General features: G+C 41.8%; 1 protein-coding gene across 2 annotated transcripts in view; it reads right to left on the bottom strand.

Moving 5' to 3' along the window:
* Positions 1 to 21,278, bottom strand: part of CCDC125 (coiled-coil domain containing 125) — a 76,925-nt gene that overhangs the window by 46,417 nt on the left and 9,230 nt on the right. The window contains exons 2-5 of one of the 2 annotated variants that reach the window (XM_085868150.1): positions 14,123 to 14,184; positions 13,839 to 13,925; positions 13,453 to 13,530; positions 6,365 to 6,450 (exon numbers count right to left, since the gene is read on the bottom strand). In XM_085868150.1, coding sequence (XP_085724276.1) covers positions 6,365 to 6,450; positions 13,453 to 13,530; positions 13,839 to 13,925; positions 14,123 to 14,184 — 313 coding nt within the window. Of the gene's footprint in view, positions 1 to 6,364; positions 6,451 to 13,452; positions 13,531 to 13,838; positions 13,926 to 14,050; positions 14,185 to 21,278 lie in introns of those variants that run through there. The other variant, XM_085868160.1, reaches the window with a different exon arrangement.

The following is a 21,278-nucleotide window of genomic DNA, read 5'->3' as shown; positions in this document are numbered from 1 at the left end:
CTGCACGTATCGCCGACGAACTCGTGGCGTAGCCTGTTAAAAACCTGCCGCACGCCGATTTAAATCATAACCGCCTGAAAATTGAAAGTGTTAAACACACAGTCACTCCTTGATGATTTAACCAGCGTATGCCGACCTATGAAAAATTTGCCGAACCAAGCTGGCACACGTCGAATACGTTATGGGTAAGTTGTGTATACGTTAAGAGCACGCTGAAAAACGATGAAGTACGCTGTCATATTTCGTGGTACGTCTCATACGTCGTGAAATTTCAAGCATGCTGAAAATTTAACGACGTACTCGCCGTATGGCTCACACGTTCCGCTACGCTGGGAATAAGTTGTAGGCACGATATGCGATCGTTGACACACGTCGACACAAGTTCCTTGTAAGTTACTCCTAAGTCGAAACACGTCGAGGTAACGTTTAGCATACCCGAAACTTATTTTCTCCGTCAAGGCACATTTTCTTTTTTTCTCCTTGGCTCCGTGAAGGCACGTGACGAAATATCTGAAGTTCTTGTTGTTGTTTTGTTTTTTGTTTTTTTTAGTCTATCACGAATTTTAAAATATATTCGGACATTTGCTTTTAAGTTTCGACGTCGACGTGACAATATCCTCAAACAGAAATATTCACAGAGGAGGAACTAAGAATAAGATATGAGCAAACTGAAGAGGCAATCGGACGTGACGTAACGGCACGTGACAAAATATCGGAAGTTATTGTTGTGGTTGTTTTTTTTTTAACGCTGCCAATACGCCATTATACAGTAGCTGTAAATTAGAAACGCATTCAGCAAGTTCTGTGGTCGTCCGGAACACGTCAATCAAATACGTCTACATACGTCAATATGCGTTGGAGAGACGTTACACATAGGTTCAAAGCACGTTGCTCATAGGTTATAAATAAGTTTTGGGTACGCTAAGCATTACCTCGACGCGTTTCTACTTGAGTAACTTACAAGTAACGTGCCTCGACGTGTGTGCAACGATCGTGTAACGTGCCTGCAACAAGTTACTCATAGGTTATAAATAAGCTTCGGGTACGCTAATCATTACCTCGACGTGTTTCGACTTATGAGTAACTTACAAGTAACGTGTGTCGACGTGCGTCAACGATCGCATAACGTGCCTACAACTTATGGCCAGCGTAGCGGAACGTGCGAGTCATACGCTGCCATACGTCGTAAAAATTTCAAGCATGTTAAAATTTGAGGACAACCGTAAAGTACAACGATGAAAGCCAGCGTACTACGACGTATGGCAGCGTTTTTCAGCGTGCTCTTAACGTATACAAACTTACCCATAACGTATTCGACGTGTGCTGGCGTTTTAGCCAATTTTTTCACAAGTCAGCATACGCTGGCTAAATCGTCAAGGTGTGACAGCGCCTTAAGGAATAGAGTGGGTAGGATACAAGAGAGTTGTAGAGGAGGGAACAGATAAGGAAAGGTTTGACACTGAAGATGGACAAAAAGAACAATTGATGGAAAACGAACCGCAATTGCAAACTGGGGTTCTTCAGATTTTCAAGCAGAGATGTGTTTAAAAACGTTGGGGGGGGGGGGGTCAGGTATGGGAGCATATGCCAGAACCGCCCGTCGCTGCGTCCACTTTCCGCCGGTACTCCAGGGGCCTCCGTCTGGCCTTCCCCCAGGCAGATGCCAGGCCCATCCCCATCTCCTCGAGATGCTGGTGAACCTGCTGCAACCACGAGGCACGTGATCGGCCCATTGGCCTCCTCCACTCACGAGACTCCCTCGCTGAGAGAATCTGGTGAGCAGGATCAGCGTCAGGAAAACGAGCCACATGTCCATACAGCCGCAACTGACGCTCACGGACCATGCAGGTAACAAATCTCATCCGAGTCGCTCTCAGCAACCGCTCGTTGGACACAAAATCTGACCAGCGATAGCAAAGGATTCTCCGAAGAGAGCTGGTACCAAAGGAATTAAGTCTCCGTCTCAGATCCTTGGTCAGAGTCCAAGTCTCGCATCCATAGAGCAAGACTGGAAGCACCAAGGACCTGAAGACTCGGACTTTCGTCCTCCCGCACAGGTACCGGCAGCGCCACACCCCATGATCCAGTGAATCCATGACTCCCCAGGCCCGTCTCAGACGTCTATAGACCTCTGACTCACAACCAGCAGAGACATGAATATCACTGCCAAGGTAAGTGAATCTCTCCACGACCTCAACATCCTCACCACAAAGAGACACAGACAGGACAGCAGCATCCAAGATGTCATTGAAAGCCTGGAACTTTGTTTTGACCCAAGAAACCCGTAATCCCAGCGGCTCAGACACCTCATTCAGCACCTCGAGGGCCCCCAAAAGGATGTCTAAAGTCTCCGCAAAGATGACTGCATCATCTGTGAAATCAAGGTCCGAGATCTTGACATTCCCAAACGATGCACCGCAGCTTGATCTTTCCGACATCCTCCCTAAAATCCAGTCCATACAAGTGCTGAAAAGTGTGGGGGCCAGTACACACCCCTGACAAACTCCAGTAACAACTGGAAATAAGTCAGAGATGGTACCACCACACTTTACAGCATTCTCAGTACCAGAGTAGAGTTCAGACATCAGATCGATCAGTTTTGGTGGCACCCCACGAAGACCAAGAATCCTCCAGAGGGCATCCCGATTCACTGGATCGAACACTTTACAGAGATCAACATAGGCTGCAAGCAGCCCCTGCCGAAACTCTCGTCTGTCGGAATTTTTAGACAGGGAATGATTGAAGGATCAATTTGAAAGCAGCCTTTTGAAGAGGAAGAGGAGTTAATTATAATAAAATACATCAAAAAAACAACAAAAATAAACAATATAACCAAATTAAAAAGTCGGGTGGAGCGTATCTCAAACAGGATTGTGAAGGTATATATAGGCAACTTGTTAGTACGGTAGGAAGCACTATCTTTTATATATTTTTAAGATTAGGTAAGAGGGGGGTAGAACGAAGGAAAAGGTTGAAGAAAAGATGTTGAAAGTGTATGGTGAATACCTTTACGATCAAAGTGTGAATGGAAAGGTCGATCAGCAAAAAGGAGGAGGAAGAGGAAGACCGATGGTTGCGGGAGGAGTGAGGTCAGAAGGGAAATTTTTTTTTTTTAACATTGTAAAATTTTTTTTATTTTAAAACATTATATATATATTTTGATATTTTTTATTTTAAGACTTTTTTTTTTTTTTTTTTTAAAGACATTTTATATATTTTATATTGTGGATTTCAGAATCGGGTCTGACTAATGCACACAACATCCAGGTCCTCAGACCTGCATTATTTTATCTGAGGACTGAGGACCACAGTTATGGAAATAACTCAGTCCTCGGTTATTTCCATAAATGCATGTTTAGAATCGACCCATCCCCTTGTCTGGTGGGATTCTAACTCTTTGATGTGTTGGAGAAGGGTAGAGAATAGGTTCCCCTTCTTTCTTATGGGATAACCTTTTCCTCTCTACGACACGTTCATGACGTATGATTTTACGTCAGTTTTCATTTCTGCATGAGCGATATTCACCGTTCGTGCACGCGATAAGGTAGCCGTTAGCCCAACGGAGACTCATTCTATTCCCTTTCCATCAAGACACATTGGCTTGGAAATACACGATTTATTTACACATTTTATTTTGGTTGTCATTTTCACATTGGATTTGCAGGACATTTGAGTCATTAATCACACTGCAGGCTTTTCCTGAAAAGTTCATTCTGACGGTCAAACATGGCTGTGGTCTTGAATCGTTTACCTCAGGAACTCACCTTTTTCTATTGACGTTCGACACCCACCTTTTTCCATCGGTGATCGACACTCCGTTCAACAGCTCTATGGACGCTGACTGACTTCTTCCTTTCGGGCTAAACAAAGAGGGGATGATTACCCGTTAACGATTTGTGAGCACATCAAGTTTCCGCTCGTTTATTCTGGCAAATTGCCGCTTTTTGGCGTTCGTCCAGCACCCGAAACATGGCAACGTAAGCGAGGCCTGTGTTAATTGGGAGTTGCATCTTGTTTGATGGTCAGGAGAGAATGAGCGCGAGAATGGACGGTTAGAGATCTCATGCATGAATGCACCAACAAGCAAGCTGGATTTGGCTGAAGTTGTGCTTGAGGCTCCGCCCACACTGGTCATCTATAAAAGGACGGCAGGACCGCCTGATGAGTGAGTTGCTGAGAGATCCTGATGACAGTTGCAACGGTAGTTGATAACAGTTGGACCGTTCCTGCTGGTTCTGGTCGTTCCTAGTTCTTGACGCCCCTGGTTCTTGGCGTCCCTTGTTCTTGGGAATGATGACGTGACATTGATTGGTTTTCGAGCATGTTTGCGGGTGGGTGCATGGCGAGACAAAGCACTAATAACAAACAAGCCAAGCTGTGGAGAGCTCATTCAAAGAGCAGACAGACCAAGACACGCTTACACATTTTGGGTTATTTTATTAGATGCATGATGACCTCTGCCCTGGTAAGCCAAGGCCGGATTTCTATTCCCCCGAATGGTCTGATGGGTACCCATGTCTCGTGTTTAATTGTTAAGTCAGGCATAGTGATAAGCATCTGGTCTTTGTCAATTTTTCTATAAATGCTTGTTGAATTCTTTATTTGATTGAGATTATTTTGTTGATTGAACATTTGATTTGAATTCACCCATTTAATCGACAAGGAAATAAAAAGTCCTTCAGTTTATTTATTTTTATTGTAAATAATAAATTCCTTGTTGAAGTTTCAACCTGTCCATGATTGTCCTTTCCTTCCATTGATCCAGCATTGTCCAAACCTAGATAGACTGGGAGGTAATTGCCAAACTAATTAAACTGGCAGAGTCGGCATGCACCAGCGGTAAACACTCAGCCGCCCTACTTAAGATCTAATAAAGATAAGATTGGTGCATCACCGAGGGCGTGTTCCCGGTCATGAGGCCATGTGACCTCCAATTAAACGGCAAATTAGACGGTGGACACTGGAACTCATGGTTAACTGATTGGCACTCATGGTTGTTTGGCAACCCACCACACCACAAAGTTAATTGTGAACGGTGGCCCCAGGTCCAGTTCTTCAAAGGAGAAACGGGATTAACCCCCTCATAATACACTCAGCAATATTAGAAACGGCAAGTCAGTGGACAGATGTAATAAAGTAAGAAAATTTAAAAATGAATCCAGTGGAACATTGGAAGTGGCTGTAACATTATTTTACAAAATTTTATTTTATTTTTTTATTTATTTTAAGACATGTTTGCTGTTTGTGCATGATATTATATTAGAAATCCTTCCAGGACTTTATAAAAGGATAAATTATATGTACGTATATATGCTGTTGTTCGTCTTTCGGCTGTTCCCGTTAGGGGTCGCCACAGCGGATCATCTGTTATGATCCGCAGACTGATTTGGCACAGGTTTTACGCCGGATGCCCTTCCTGACGCAACCCTGGTCGCCTCTTACGACAGAGGGATAAGGATTGGGTTTCGCCATGATTCCGGGCTGCCCTACACCCTCTCATAGCACGGCCCAGCGCAGAGCCCCCGTCCTCAAGCGATCCTCCAACCCAAGCCTCCGAGTAGCCGGATTACAGGCGCACGCCACTATGTATGTATATATACACACATAATAAACAAACAAATGAAGAAACTAGAGGGGGAGCACTCGGTAGAGTGCAAAACCTCCACCGCCAATACTGCTAGGTCACTCAAGTGAACCTGATATCCTATTCATTCAATTTGACATCAACAGTACTCACAGAGTTATAGTTTGCAACTTTCCCTTTTACTTTTAACTTTTACATACTCAATTCATTCGTCATAACTAGATTCCTTGAGACAGAAATTGATTTTACGTGGGTATATCCACCTGAAGTTCCAAAATCAGCTGCAATTATAAGTTTGGCACGTTTTTTGTTGGAAATCACTTATAACATGTAGAAATGCAAAAAAAAAATAAAAAAATAAAAAAAAAATCGAAATTTCATTGAAAAAAAAGTTGCAAAATTGTTTTTTTTTCTCCAACAATTTTTTTTTTGGGGGGGGGGTGTTGGAAATCACTTAAAACATGTAGAAATGCAAAAACAAAAATTCAAATATTTTTTCAAAATGGTTGCCATATTGGACTTTGGACCAAGTCCGAAATCTAATGGCATGATCCTTGGACCATACCTAATCCCCCCACCAAGTTTCGTCGAAATCCGTCGAGGAGTTTTTCCGCAATACTGTTCACAAACAAACAGACAGGGGTGAAAACAGTAACCTCCATCTATCTTCGATGGCGGAGGTTAACAAACAAACCTCCCTCTTCCTCCCTCCTCCCTCAAAAAAGACAAGCTAGCATTTTTACAATTCTCTTATGAACAATCTTTAAATGAATTGCTTACCTGTCATAGCGATCCAGCCAACCCTTCCCCACCTCTTCCATCTTCTCCATACTAGATTCAACCTCCCATCGTAGTTCATTCACCTCCTAGTGGGTCACAGTTGTTAATCTGGTATAATAAAATCAAAGTTTTTCAGAGAAATCGACTTCCTGGAGCAATGAGCTCTGTGGTTGGACGCACAATCGAAATAAAAAAAAAAGTATATAAAAATCTCAGTAAGTGTGTGAGCAACCTCATGGTGAGATATGATCAAGTTGTTTTACATAAAGAAGAAAAGCAATTTCAAATACAATGCTGTATAATCCAGAGCATTCAAATGATGCTATATTGTTTTGAGTATACATTCTTTCCTGAGCAGTTTGTATTTATTAATGCAATGAGATAAGTTAATACATCAATCACTTTTCAAGCTCATTCTCAAAGTGGGTTCTGTACTTTTACAGGAGGAAATTTATTAATTTATCAAAAGTCAATTAAAAAAAATTAAAAAAAAGCTTCAAGAATAGAATTGAAAGTGGGAATACAGGTGAAAGAACAACTAACAATAAGAATGAATAGAATTGGAAGAAAAGGCATGATCAAATATTTTTTTTAAACAAGGTCCAAAAGCAGAGGGTGTTGAGATAAGGTTGGCTGAAGGAAGAGAATGAATGTTGTGAAGGTAGATAAAAAGTCAACAACATTAGAAGTGGCAAGTCAGTGGACAGATGTAATAAAATAAGAGAATTAAAAAAATGAATCCGGTGGAACACTGGGAGTAAAGACAGTTGATGGGTGGATCGGGGTGATCTGATCATGTCTGAGTGATCGAGAGACCAATGTCTACCATCTGCATCGGCCTCGCAGCTATATTAAATCGAGTAAAGTTTGAAAATGATGAAGGACACGTAGCATTCCACTTGGGAAACAGTCAGCAAATGGACTAGGATTTCAGGAATCGATTTGAGCAGGAATGGGTCGCAGCGATATTGCAGGTTAGAGGAAAAAGCAAAACAGATTGGCAGTGGTAATGTGGAATACATTCAAACGACGGAGAAGGCTCCATCAACTACCGACATTTTGAGCCTGGGGAGAGGAAACAACCTGTGTGCTGACAATGTATAGTGTACCGAGAGGTCACAGAAATGTTCCCTTCCACCCCCCAGACAATGAAGGAATGAATGTTGTGCATGCGACATTCACACCAACATCAATAGTGTGCATCTTTCTGAAGTATATCCATGTGAAATCAAAAGCAACATTCTTTCCACTCAAGTATGTTGCAGTAATTAATGTGCAATAAAGTGGAAGGTCAAGCCTTGTGTTGGCTTCGTGGTTAAGGTGTCTGGCTTGAGACCTTAAGGTCCTGACTTTGAGCCTGTCTACCATTGAATCAACACCAGGTGGGGTTGACTCAGCCTGTCATCCTGCCGAGGTCGGCGAAATGAGTACCAGGGTACTGGGGTAATAAACATTCGGGGTAACCTGCATCGCAGTGGCGACCAAAGCAGGACTGTACGACTTGCCAATGAAACTGCCTCGGAAACCCGATGTGCCTTTACGGCACGAAAGGAATGGTATTATTATTAAAGTGGAAATTCAAATTAAAAGTTGGAAAAACTGGAGTATCAAGCAATGGTGAAGTTCCTACAATGGCAGGTAAAGAAATTACAGAAAATCCATGACCACATCTGTGCAGTTTATGTTCATGATACATTGTGAAACACAGGTGTGGAGACATTTTGAGTGTGATCAGTTCAGCGTTCATGATTAACCAGAAGTGGACATCTTCATGTACTCAAAGTGAGGAAATGATAGCAAAGATGCAGTATAAAGATCAGAGTATTTGCAGACACAAACGGGCCCGACCTCATAATTAGTCATTGGTCAGCGTGCGACATTCTTCATAACCAACAAAACATGAACAAAGTGGCAACATGATGGGTTTCCTGGCTGCTGACACTGCAAAAGAAGACTCACAGGCAGAGCTAAGTGTTCTTCAGAACTTCTTGTCCTGTGGAATCCTTTCCAATATTTTGTTTTTGTCATGCGTCTGGTCCTCAAAGATGTTGATCCTGCGTTTGAATCCAAAATCAGCCATCAACTGTCACCCTGGTGTTTCACAGGCAGGCAGGGCGATTAATCAATGTGTGTGCCATCTCTCGGACGGACATTAAACTGAGCATCCCATCTTATTCTGCTCACATTAGTTGGTGGATGTTAAATATCCCATGTCGTCCTTCATGAAGAGTCGTCGAGCTATCGCCGGCACCCCAAACTAATTTCAAATTCCTTCTCAAACCTACAGGGGGGGGACTGCATCAGCGGCACAGCTGCACAACCAACGAAAACATCATGCATAAATCAAATGCAAATGAAATGGATTTCTCACAAAAGGGATGCGGATTATTCACGACAATGTTCCATCATCATATGCATCTTGCGTCAGCGCAACGTGCAAAGGATTGTGGTTAATATGAACAATTGATGCACCCACCATATTCACCGACTCGCTCAATTTGACTATTCTCTTTACCTTGCTTAAAATTCCAGCTCTGAGGAAAGTGATTTGGAGGTGATGAAGACGACATCATTAAAATCCAATCCTGGTTTCAAAGTTCACAAGGGTATCATGCAACTCAGCCACAGATGTGCAAAATTAGATACTGGCTGGAAACTACACAGGAAAAAAAAAACCCGGCATGCACTCATGTTGGACATTCCTTTGTGGTTGTCAGTGCAAAACACTCTGTCTCTGTCTCTGTCTCAGAAGGTTGAAGGTGCTTGATGAGAAGGAATTATGGATGAAAAACAAACAAGCAGTGCAGTTTTGGCACGATTCGATTTTCAGGAGTTTGGATCGATCCAAGAGTTGACCTCACTGGGACAAGAAAACACCGAGCCTTGATAATTCCCTCAATGCTCTTTAAGGAGGAAAAGGAACAGAAACCAGCCGATAGCTTTTGAAAACTACTGTAACTAGCAAGTTGCCCGTGTCCGCAAGGGATTCTAAATTGGGTAAGGATGGCGACGGTAAAACTGCAAATGGCTTCTTCTGTCGTCGAGCTGGCAAGCTGGGAGCAACAAATTCACATTTATTGCCACATCCGATGCAATTTAAATGCTCTAATGGTGGTGAGGTGCTCCATTTGAAACCGTTTGTTCGATATATGTAGCATTTTGATGTCGAGGGTCTGCAATAGAAATTTGTATTGGTGTCAAAGTCAGTGTCCAATTGCAAATGAATAGGATTTTCCCAGCCAACCAAGGTGGACGGAGGTTATGTTTTCACCCCTGTCTGTCTGTGAGAAGAATATCGCAATAAGTTATGGACGGATTCCAACAAAACGTGGTGAACAGGTTGGGTGTGTGACAAGGACTAATTGATTTGATTTTAGTGAAGATCCAGGGATGGACATGAGGATTTCTTTTTAAAAAAATTCAGCCATTCTTTAAGGCCCAGTCACACCTTGACGTTTTAGCCAGCTTATGCCGATTTTTGAAAAATTTGTCGAAAACGCTGGCGCACATCGAATACGTTATGGGTAAGTTTTGGAAACATTGAGAGTACGCTGAAAAACACTGCCGTACGTCGTAGTACCCTGGCTTTCATCGTTGTACTTTGCAGTTGTCCTCAAATTTTAGCATGCTTGAAATTTTTCGACGTATGCCAGCGTATGACTCGCACGTTCCGCTACGCTGGCCATAAGTTGTAGGCACGTTACGCGATCGTCGACACACGTTACTTGTAAGTTAATCATAAGTCAAAACACGTCGAGGTAATGTTTAGCGTACCCGAAACTTATTTCTAACATATGATTAACGTATTGTAGGCACGTTACGCGATCGTAGACACACGTTACTTGTAAGTTAATCATAAGTCGAAACACGTCGAGGTAATGTTTAGCGTACCCGAAACTTATTTCTAACATATGAGTAACGTATTGTAGGCACGTTACGCGATCGTAGACACACGTTACTTGTAAGTTAATCATAAGTCGAAACACGTCGAGGTAATGTTTAGCGTACCCGAAACTTATTTCTAACATATGAGTAACGTATTGTAGGCACGTTACGCGATCGTAGACACACGTTACTTGTAAGTTAATCATAAGTCGAAACACGTCGAGGTAATGTTTAGCGTACCCGAAACTTATTTCTAACCTATGAGTAACGTGTTGTAGGTACGTTACGTGATCATTGACACACGTTACTTGTTACTCATAAGTCGAAACACGTCAATGTAATGGTTAGCGTCAGTGTTCCAGACTCCCTGGTTTTTTTTTTTGGTTTTTTTAATTTTTTTTTTTCTTCTGTATGACTGTGATGTTGACACTTCGATTTCTAGTGCGGTTATGATTTAAATCGTTGAGCGGCAGCCTTTTAATTATATTATATTATAACCACACTAGAAATCGAAGTGTCAACATCACCGTCATACCGAAGGAGGGAAAAAAAAACCAGGGAGTCTGGAACACTGACGTGTTTCGACTTGTGAGTAACTTACAAGTAACGTGTGTCGACGTGTGTCAACGATCGCATTTCATGCGTACAACTTATTCCCATCGCATGCAGAACGTGTGAGGCATACGGCAAGTACGTCATAAAATTTTCAACACGTTTAAAAGTACAAGACGTACTCCACTTACGACGATGTATGATAGCGTACTTTAGCATTCTATTCACGTATACCAAACTTACCCATACCGTATTCGACGTGCGCCAGCGTTTTAGACACATTTTTCAGAGGTCGGCATACACTGGCAAGATCGCCAAGGTGTGACTGCGATGTTGACACTTCCATTTCTTCGGCGGTTATGATTTAAATCATTGTGCGGCAGCCTTTTCATAACCTACGCCACGTCATCGTCGGCGATACGTGCAGCGCGCTATGCATAAGTTAGACTATTGTTGGGCATAGGTTGTGAACGCCGACAACAGGCTAAGCATTCGTTGGTATAAGTTATCTATAAGACAACGAAACGTTCTGTGTCCGTTACTAATATGTTATGCATACGACCAACTCGTTATGAATACGTCCGAATCTTTAAAAAAAAACATCAAAAGTTCAGCGTAAGCCAGCGTTTTACATACACTTTGATACGTTGCCATTGCTGGCTAAAACGTCAAGGTGTGACTGGGCCTTTACCATTGAGAGATGATGGGGCCAAAAACCGATACAAAGCACGATTTAAAAAAAGTTATGGACGGCTTATGACAAAAGTTGGTGGATGAGTTGGGTAGGTGACAAGAACAAGCCGATTAGATTTTGGTTCAGGTCCAGATGCAGATCCGGCCTATCAGTGGGATACAAAATGTAAACTGTTCAGCCGAGCGGAGATATGCGCTCTACAGAGTGCCATTCTAGTTACATATGTGACCATTGTAAGTTAGATAGAAAAGAGAAGGGAAAACGGTGATCATCATGCGAGGACTGAAAATAGATTTGCAGTGAATAGATTTGAAGCACCCCATAATATGGGATTGGGTCGAGTGAACAAAGATTGTATCAAGATTAAATGATATGATTGTATTTGTATTTAAATTTTATTACCCTGTTTGTTGTGACCAATGCTAAACTTGTTCGGACAAGTGGAAAAAGAAAGGAATTTCCTTCCAGCAATTCAAGAGGGGAGCTTCTCAGGAAATAATGACTTGTTAGAACAATGTACAGTTTCACCTTTTCCAGCAGAACCAACTTTTCATACTAACTGTTAAAGTGCACCACAGAAATGGTGCGTCGAGTATCTGCGTCAAGGGGGCGTGTAAACTTCTCATTCCTGCACACGTGTCGTTGATAATGTTTTTTCATACCTTTGATGTGCGAAGAATATTGAAAGCTGTTTAGTTGAGCAATAGAAAGCAGACTGCTCCAACCAATCTGTGGCACCAAGGACTCAAGCCATTGAAATAGTAGAGGGTTTAAGAGTGCAGAAGAGTTGATGAATAGCTGTGTAAAGAAAAGGCTTCTAACCTCATTCACCCTAACCAAGTTTCCACCGTTTCTTCTGTCAAAGTTTGCTTCTGTATCCATTTTGTCCGCCCTATACCTTCCCTACCCTTCATTCTTTCCCATATCCCTCATTTGTCCAAGTCTCCTTCTATTTTGTCCCTCACCCCTGCTGTTGGTTTGTTCCCCCCCCCCCCCATTTCTATTTCTACTGTTCCTTTTGTTCTGTCATGTCCTTATATGTTTAATGGTCTAACTCGTCCACAAGCCTTGATATTGGACTGTATATTTTTTAAAAAAGGGAATGAGAACAGCACATACCTCCATCACTCTGAACAGTTTATGTTTTGCATCGCATTGATAGGCCAAATCTGTATCCAGACCTTAATCAAAATCTAATTGGCTTGTTCTCGTAACCTATCCAACTCATATGCCTGGTGTTGGCTGAATGGTAAGGGTGGTGGTCTTGGAATCTGAGGATCCTGTGTTCAAATCCCACTCGGCTGTTGAATTCATACCAGGTGGGGTTAACTCGGCCTGTCATCCTTCCGAGGTCGGCAACATGAGTGCCAGCATGCTGGTATCATGTGTCGGAGTGGCGACCCGTCCAGAATTGTGCCCAATTGCCAAGGAAACTGCTTCGACAGCACCAATGCTCTGCACAGAGTGTGGTCCCAATGGATGGTGATGGATCCAACTCATCCACCAAGTTTTGTCATAATCCGTACTTTGAAATATCTTGCTATATATCGTATTTGGCCCTCTCTCTCAATTGTGAACAATCACTGAGTGAATTTTTTTTAAAAACCATAGGATCCAGATCTTCACTAAAATCAAATAAATGTCCTTGTCACACAACCAAGCCATCCACAAAGTTTCATCTGAATCCGTCCATAACATTTTGAGATGTCCTGCCAATAGGCAAACAAACAAACAAAGATACAGACAAATAGAGATGAAAACATAAACTCCATCCACCTTCGGTGGCAGAGGTATTAATAAGCGACATGCATAGTCATTTCCCCTCCACACGCAACAATGCCCAGGCATTAGTACTGGGGTTAGTACTTGGGCTTGTGTGACGAACAATTTTAGGGATTAATTTGAGGTCGTGGAGTTAGCTCATGTACTTAGCAGAAGCTCCTCTCTTCGATATTACCTTTTCCAAGGCTCGCATGTTTTCATGAGTCTTTTGTATCTTGGCCTGGTGATGTGATGTGGCTCGATTCAGCACAGTCTACAAATTGAGGAAAAAAAAAGTTACTTGGGTATCAGAGTCAAGGTTGGAGACTCAAAATCCAATGACTTGCCAAATAGAAAACAAGCCAAATGGCTTGGTCGGTGAAATGTCTTGCATCACGTCTTACAATTCAAAATCATTATAGTATGGCTCAAACAATGCATGCAAAACTCTGTGACCATATATATATATATATATATATATATATATATATATATATATATATATATATATATATATATATATATATATATATATATATATATATATATATGTATATGTGACAAATCCATTTGCAATCCCACCTGTTGCTGAAAAACTTGGAGAACCACAGCACTATCATCCTCCTTTTGCTTTGCAGCATCTAACCGCAATTTTAGTTCCTCAATCACCTGCAAAAGCCACAAAAAACACCTAAGGCCCCATGTCATTGTGGCCGGGCCTTTAGATTTACAGACAACCGTCCTTTTACTCTCTAACCAAAAGACAACGTTAAGCTGCACAAAATGATCTTTACCATCAAACACGACGGAAAGTCGGTTCTTCAGTGGTTCATCGAAATAAAAGTAAACGGATGCACATTTCTCACCCCGAGAGATTCTTCGAATTTGCTTTGAAGGTCCTCTTGTGACATTTTCAGATGTCCATTAGCTGCAACACAGCATTGCACATTTATTTGTACATCTCAAATCGACTCACCTCACCCTCAATCCTTCACACCTACTCCCCCTCCGCCCCAATTTCATTTAGTTTTCATGAGTAATTTGACTTTTGAAGCCAACATTCAAAGCTTCATGCTATTTCAATTAAAAGGGGGGTGGGGGGGGAGGAGGAGGATGGCACCTCTGCTTTTATCCATAGTTAATTAACATGCAACTTGCATTTCATTGTGATATCTGTCAATTTAATCTGCATAAAATCTCGAGTATTGGCACTTTCCATCCCCGTCTCTGAAAAGGGTGAAAAGTAAATTGATGGCCGAACACAAGCATTTGACAAATTTGGCCATCATATTTCATCAATGATGGTTCTCGCCGAATCAACAAGGGAAGTATCTACGTTACACCAATAAATAGATAGCCTGTTTTTAAACAAAGGAAAATTCCTTAAGTACAAGCAAATGATTGTGAAACATTTCAAACCAGAGATTTCATAGAACGCCTTACCCCACGCAGTCGTGAGAAAGGAAAATATTGGCGGGGCCTGCGAGCGGATAATTTGATTGGTCGGGATGACGTAAAAAGCCGTAATATTTTGTCGAATTACTGCCAAACGGACGGGTTTTGAAAGTGCCAAAAAGGCGATTTGTGCAATACGGTGTTCTCGTATCTACTGCATATTTTAATTGAAATAAAATAAAGATTTTAAAGGCTGCAGGAAAAAAAATAATAATAAAAAGAAAACGTTTTTTTTGGAACATTACTGCCGTTGCTGCAGAATCTTTTACACCACCTTATTTAACACATTACATTAATTATCTTTGCCATTTGTTTGTGTCCTTTATGACATCCTTAAAAACAGTAAGTTTCCAGTTTGGAATGATTTTAAATTTAGTTTGACTGCCAAACAGGCAGACAGACAAAACATATTATTTCACTCGCCTGTGCACGTGCATGATCAGGATGAATTCAGAGCCAAAGTGCTGCTCAACTCCAGGTTCGTTTTCCAATTTGTGGTCAAAATATAACATTCAATTGAAATGAAGTTGTTCCTCAATCATCAACTGACATTTGTGGATGGGCAGAGACAAATTCAACCGACCAGTTGTTTAACCCCACTTTTCACTTCACATGCACTGGGTAATTACCACTATGCTGCTACCAACCAGGTCAATATACAACGTAACAAAGGAGAATAGTTTCTCTGGTTGCATATTCTGATCATGCACTCAAGATAATGCCCCCACTGGAGAAGGCACAACAGGACAATCGAGTCCAGATTCTTCAAGACACAGGTGCCACAAATTATTTACAAGTTACTTTGTTAGATGGTGCATTGTGTTCTGGAGCATTGTTACCTCTGCAAACGAATGTGGATGGAGGTTATGTTTTCACCCGTCTGTCTGTTTGATCATGAGCAGGATATCTCAAAAAGTTAGCGACGGATTCGGATGAAATGTGGTGGACAGGTTGGTTGTGTGACAAGGACCAATCGATTTGATTTTGGTGAAGATCTGGATCCAGATGCTGTAATTTCTGAAGTGATTCTTCACCATTGAGAGATCATGCCAAAACTATATATGGCATGCCATTTCAAAAAGTTGTGGATGGATGACAAAACTTGGTTAATGAGTTGGGTCGGTGACGAGACAAAGCCAATTAGATTTTGGTTCAGGTCAGCAGATCTGGCCTATCAGTGGGATATAAAATGTAAACTGTTCAGCCTGGCAGAAGTATGCGCTCCACCGAATACCGTTCTAGTTACGACAATAATTACCAAGAAGTGTTGCATCAAAATACCACAAACTCCACGTTTACCACATTATAGCTCTCCAATTTACCACTTACCAGTAGTTATTGCCGAGTCTTTCTTCGACGTCGTCCCGATTGTTATGAACATCAGGTACAGTATTTCGTGCACAGTCGTCCCAAATTTCCAACTTGGGTGCATACATGTACGGTCTGACAGCACCTTCTCCATCATGATTTTGACTATCGTCGTAATCTGAGGATTGTTGATCAGAAAACTATTCGTAAAATTCACTTCCTGATGAGTCTGAAGTGAGTTGTGCAATCATTATTAATTGTGTGCAGAGACAATCATACTCGTGATGACATCACACAGATGACAATGACCATGGAGGTTTTCTGAAACTTTTCGGGGCAGTATCAAGCAGGTTGGGTTTTTAAAAAAAAATTTTTTTAACTTCAACACCTCAAAAAATTAGAATTAAAAACAATGTTCAGTTCTTTGTTTATTACTTAAAAATCAATAGCATCAAATCAAAAAAAACCCAAAAATTTAAATTTCTGATTCTGTGGACCTTTAAGTATATCTTCGCGTACCCATTGGCATAAAAGTTTGATAACCAAAATGTCATCGGTTAAGTGGTTGCAGAGAAGAACGTTTTCAAAGGTTTTATCTAAAATCCAACAAAGTGGCCAGACCACATGACCTATGTTTATATTTCAACCTATATTCTGCATTGCTTGTCGATCATATTGTTGCACCAACGAGAATGTTCGTTACCTGGTTCAAATCTGTCAAGTAGTGTCAAACGGACCGCTCCCAAGTCAACAACCCCAAGTAAGTTCCTGGGCTTGTTTGCCATGTCACAAAACTTGTTGGGATCACGGCATTAACCAGGTGAAGTGCCAATAGACGCTCGCGACCGACCTAATTCAGCCAAGCGTTGGTTGCGAGCGTGGCCCGAGACCGGTTTGCACCGGCTTCTCAAACTACACTAAAACCAGCCTAAACCATCAAACAAGGCAAGCAGAATGCAACCCAAGATCAGGTATATTTATTAACAAAGCAAATGTTCAGAGGAAGTTTCCAGTTTGGAATGATTTTATATTCAGTTTTACTGCCAGACAGGCAGACAGACAGACAGACAAAACATATTATCTCACTCCCCTGTGCACATGCAGAATCAGGATGAATTCAGAGCCAAAGTGCTGTTCAACTCCAGGTTCGTTTTCCAATTTGTGGTCAAAATGTAATTCAATTGAAATGAAGTTGTCCCTCAATCATAAACTGACATTTGAAACATTTTGTGAAAGACATTTTGTGAAATTTGGGCAGAGACAAAGCAAAATGCATAAAGTGTTGAATATAAACACATAAAAAATGTGACATAAAGCAAAAAACAATAAAAATGAACAATCTAAATACAAATTAATCCATACATACAATAAATGTCAGCGTGTGTCAGTTAGTCAATCACAGTCAGTGTGTCTCCTCCATAACTCCAAAACCATTAAACCTAGTAGCCCCAAACCTTGCAGGCATACTAAGAGAACTCCATTGGAGTGTATGAATGAAAACTGGGTATTTGGCCAAATTAAAAAAAATCCTTTCAAAGATAATTAACAGGTTGCTCTCATCATGACAAACCAAACCAGAGTTGGTGTCAAAGCCACCCAATGCTCGCCTGTTTATACATTTATCGTTTTTAAAAGACTCGTCTAATAATTAATATTTTTTATAAAGCATTGCAGTGAAGTCTGATCCAAATAATTTCAAAGCAATATATGTATTTGTAATCAGTAACAAGAGCGCAAGTGAGCACAATATACGCCCGAACAAGAAGGTATATACAGAATTGTGCTACTACATGGAAAACAGCATCCTGGTTGCCATGGCAACCACTTTAGATGACGAACGTATGTCGCAACACACCGTCTCCACAGTCTGTACCAAATATGAAAAGTGAAAGTTGAAAACTTTGGGAGTTAGAGTGCGGACAGGAACGGACGACCGGTATCACATAATACGCCCAGATATATATATATATATATATATATATATATAAATATATATAAATATATATATTTATTTCAGGTGTATAAAAAAATAGTGTGGTCAATAAAAAACATTAGAAAGGAAAAAAAATTACTTGCACCAAAAACACACATTTTCACGCTCATGCTCACGCTCACGCCGACGCTGACGCTCACGCCGGGGGTATCGCTATGGCTCTCTGTTCTTCGAACAGGCGAGCTAAAAGGCTTATCTTTGGTCATCCAGCGTTCACCTCTCAGGGTCTTAATCTGCCATTTTGTTTTGGCCTAATCAAAAATGCCATACCTTGGAAACACGATGTAATCTCACTTTCAAATAGGCATATTTAATTTAATAAAGGCCCTGCAATGCTGCCTCCTCCATATTTTACATCAGTTTCCTCATCAACCGTTTCGTTGGAGTGCTTACGCCACTTGGTGAGCGCTCTACAAGCTGCTTTTGCAAGCCATGGCAATAGTAATCAGTGGTACTTTTTTCGGTAAAGTGAACGAGGCATTACATATGTATTCTTTTTATATTTTTTAAGACACAAGAGCACTTTGCTTCCCTTTTTGTGTGATCTGCTTTCATATATATATATATATATATATATATATATATATATATATATATATATATATATATATATATATATATATATATATATATATATATATAAAATATATGTCGTTTTATAGTTATAGAATGGATATATATATATATATATATATATATATATATATATATATATATATATATATATATATATATATATATATATATACATTCATTAGGACCATACTCGGTGCAGAGCGTTGGTGCTGCCGAAGCAGTCTCCTTGGCTATTGGGCACAATCCTGGATGGGTCGCCACTCCGACAGTATACCAGCATGTTGGCACTCATTTTGCCGACCTCGGAAGGATGACAGGTTGAGTCAACCTCACCTGGTATTAATTCAACAGAAAAGTGGGATTTGAACTCAGGATGCTAAGATCAAGCCCACCACCTAACCATGAAGCCAACACCAGGCATATATACATACATACATATATGTAAACGAAGAGCAGTCCATCCATCAGTCAGTCAGTCAGTGAAGCCATGTGACTACATACCTATTAATCACGTTCTGTTTGAACACTGATTGTAGATGACACGTACGTCTATTAATTACGTACCATTGAAATGTACCTTTTGACACTTTATGCTGTTGAGATCCCTTTGACCGTTGAAGACCCTTTAGACCCTAAAAGACCAAGATGACCCAAAAGACCAGTGGCTTCAAAAGAAATTTTAACCAAGCAGTCAAACCTCTCGTCCTCTTATACTGAAGGGAATAACCTTTTTCTGGCGAAGAAAAAAATCCCTCCTTGTTGGGCTGTGTGTAAAGTGGGCTCGAGGAACTCCAATCCGGCTCCAAACGGAGAATGTGTTTTCTAGTTACTCCTTCCAAGTTCTTCTTTGAATTAGAAGCCCAAACCAAATGACCAAGAAAGAAGAAGAAGCCCAAACCAAATTTTTTTGACCAAGAAAAAGCTTTCAATGCAATCGATCATTGTTATCTCATCAAGAACTGCTTTTCAGGGTTTTGCTTTTTGGTTTTGGGGTTAATTTTATTTCTTACATCTAATTATTGTACAATGATATTTTCAGTTTGCTTAAAGTTAATACTTTGTCAGCCTTTTTCTGCTTGTAGAGGCATTTGCCAAGGGTGCCCCTTATCTGGTCTTTTGTCCTCACTTTCAGTCAAGCCTTTGCTTATTCGTTTGCGTCCATGCCTTCTTGGTTTCTCCCTCCTGTCGGCAGCAAGCCCAGTGAAGGCAATTGCCGATGCGGATGACCTTCACGTAATTATTCACTCTGAGGATGTTTCTGCCTTCGTTCATTCTGTCCAGGAGTTTAGCTTAGCAAGCTCTGTAAAAATGAACTGGCTAAAGAACAAAGCTCTCAACTTAGGCCTGCAAAATTATGCCCCCACCTCCAACCCTGCCCGGGCAGCTTGTTGGGTGAGAGCTGGGATATACTGTTGCGGAAATGGGCCCTTAGTGGGTTATTAAATATAGGATTAGTCCAGATCCCCCCTTTAAATGCATGTTTAGCTAGGTTGTTTGGTAATCGGACGTTACATGTGTCGGGAGGTGTAGCAGGCTGTCCATTGCTCATACAGTGGTGGTGTGCCGAGAGGCGGCTTCTTATTCTTCCTGCCCACCTCTTAGCGAACCCCACCCAGAGCTCTGACAGTCAGTCAAGACATGCCGGCGACCCATTGGCAGAGGGCTGCTGCTGTCTCGAGCGATGGACCAATCACGGGTTCCTGGAGGCGGTCCGTAAGGCCCGCCCCAAAAAGGCGAAAAGAACTGGCTGCTTTGTCAGTCTGGGGATGGCTGTGAGGGTCTGGGATCGGCTTTGTGAAAAGGCCCGCCCCGAAAGGAACTGGCTGCTTTGTCGGTCTGGGAACGGCTTGTGCGAGTCGGCGATTGACTTTATGAGGAGGTCATCAACAGGTTCACCCGGAGTCCAGTCACGGAGCCTCTGACTGTCCTTACTCACTGCACGGCTTAACACGTCTTTCCATCCCATCGGTTCGCCTGCGGAGCCCAACACCCAGATTTGGCCTAGTCTGGTGAACAGGCCAGGCCTGGATTCGCATACTGGACCTTGGAGAAACCAGCTGGAACCCACAATAGAACTGACTGTCTTGTGCCGTCGACCTTACAGGGGCTGAACGCGCCGAGGCTGGTGCGTGAGCGGTGAGACAAAAGGAGTGCGTTGCCGCCATCTTGCTCGAGCTTGGGCGCTCAAATCCGTTGACATCGGCTTCTCATGAGCCACATTCGTGCCTTCGACACTTTTCCTCTCGTCCATGAGGCATTACCAAGTACTCCGTGTCTTGTCTGCATGTTGTCTAAGGTTTATTTCGCTAGGGCCCCCTTCGAAACCCGTATCTGTAGCTCCCTAGTTGAGAGCGGGTTATAGATGAATGATAACGTTCGTGAATGTTTTTCTTGTGTTGTGTTTCCCCGATGTGTCCCCAATAAATCTGGCTGATTCATATGAAAGTTGCCGCCTTGAGTTTATTCGGGCCGTGCTGAGGAACAATCCGCTCGATTTGTATTTAAAACCAAACGGGCTACGGACTGGCAGACTTCGCTCGGTCTCTGACAAACCCAGTCTGTGGCTGGGTCTATTTCCCAAACTAGAAAGGCCCAGGTGTACTTTGGTATCGTGATCTGAGACACGTGACCCGAGACCTGTGCCAGACTAGCCGGCGTTATAACCCCGGAGACGGCGGTGCTGTTAAGTG

Source organism: Eptatretus burgeri, chromosome 2 (assembly GCF_056783735.1).
Source record: "Eptatretus burgeri isolate ZD-2024b chromosome 2, Ebu_testis_v1, whole genome shotgun sequence".
NCBI classification, from domain to species: Eukaryota; Metazoa; Chordata; class Myxini; order Myxiniformes; family Myxinidae; genus Eptatretus; species Eptatretus burgeri.
Note: the sequence above shows the minus strand (reverse complement) of the source record. Positions and strands in the feature narration are given on the sequence as shown.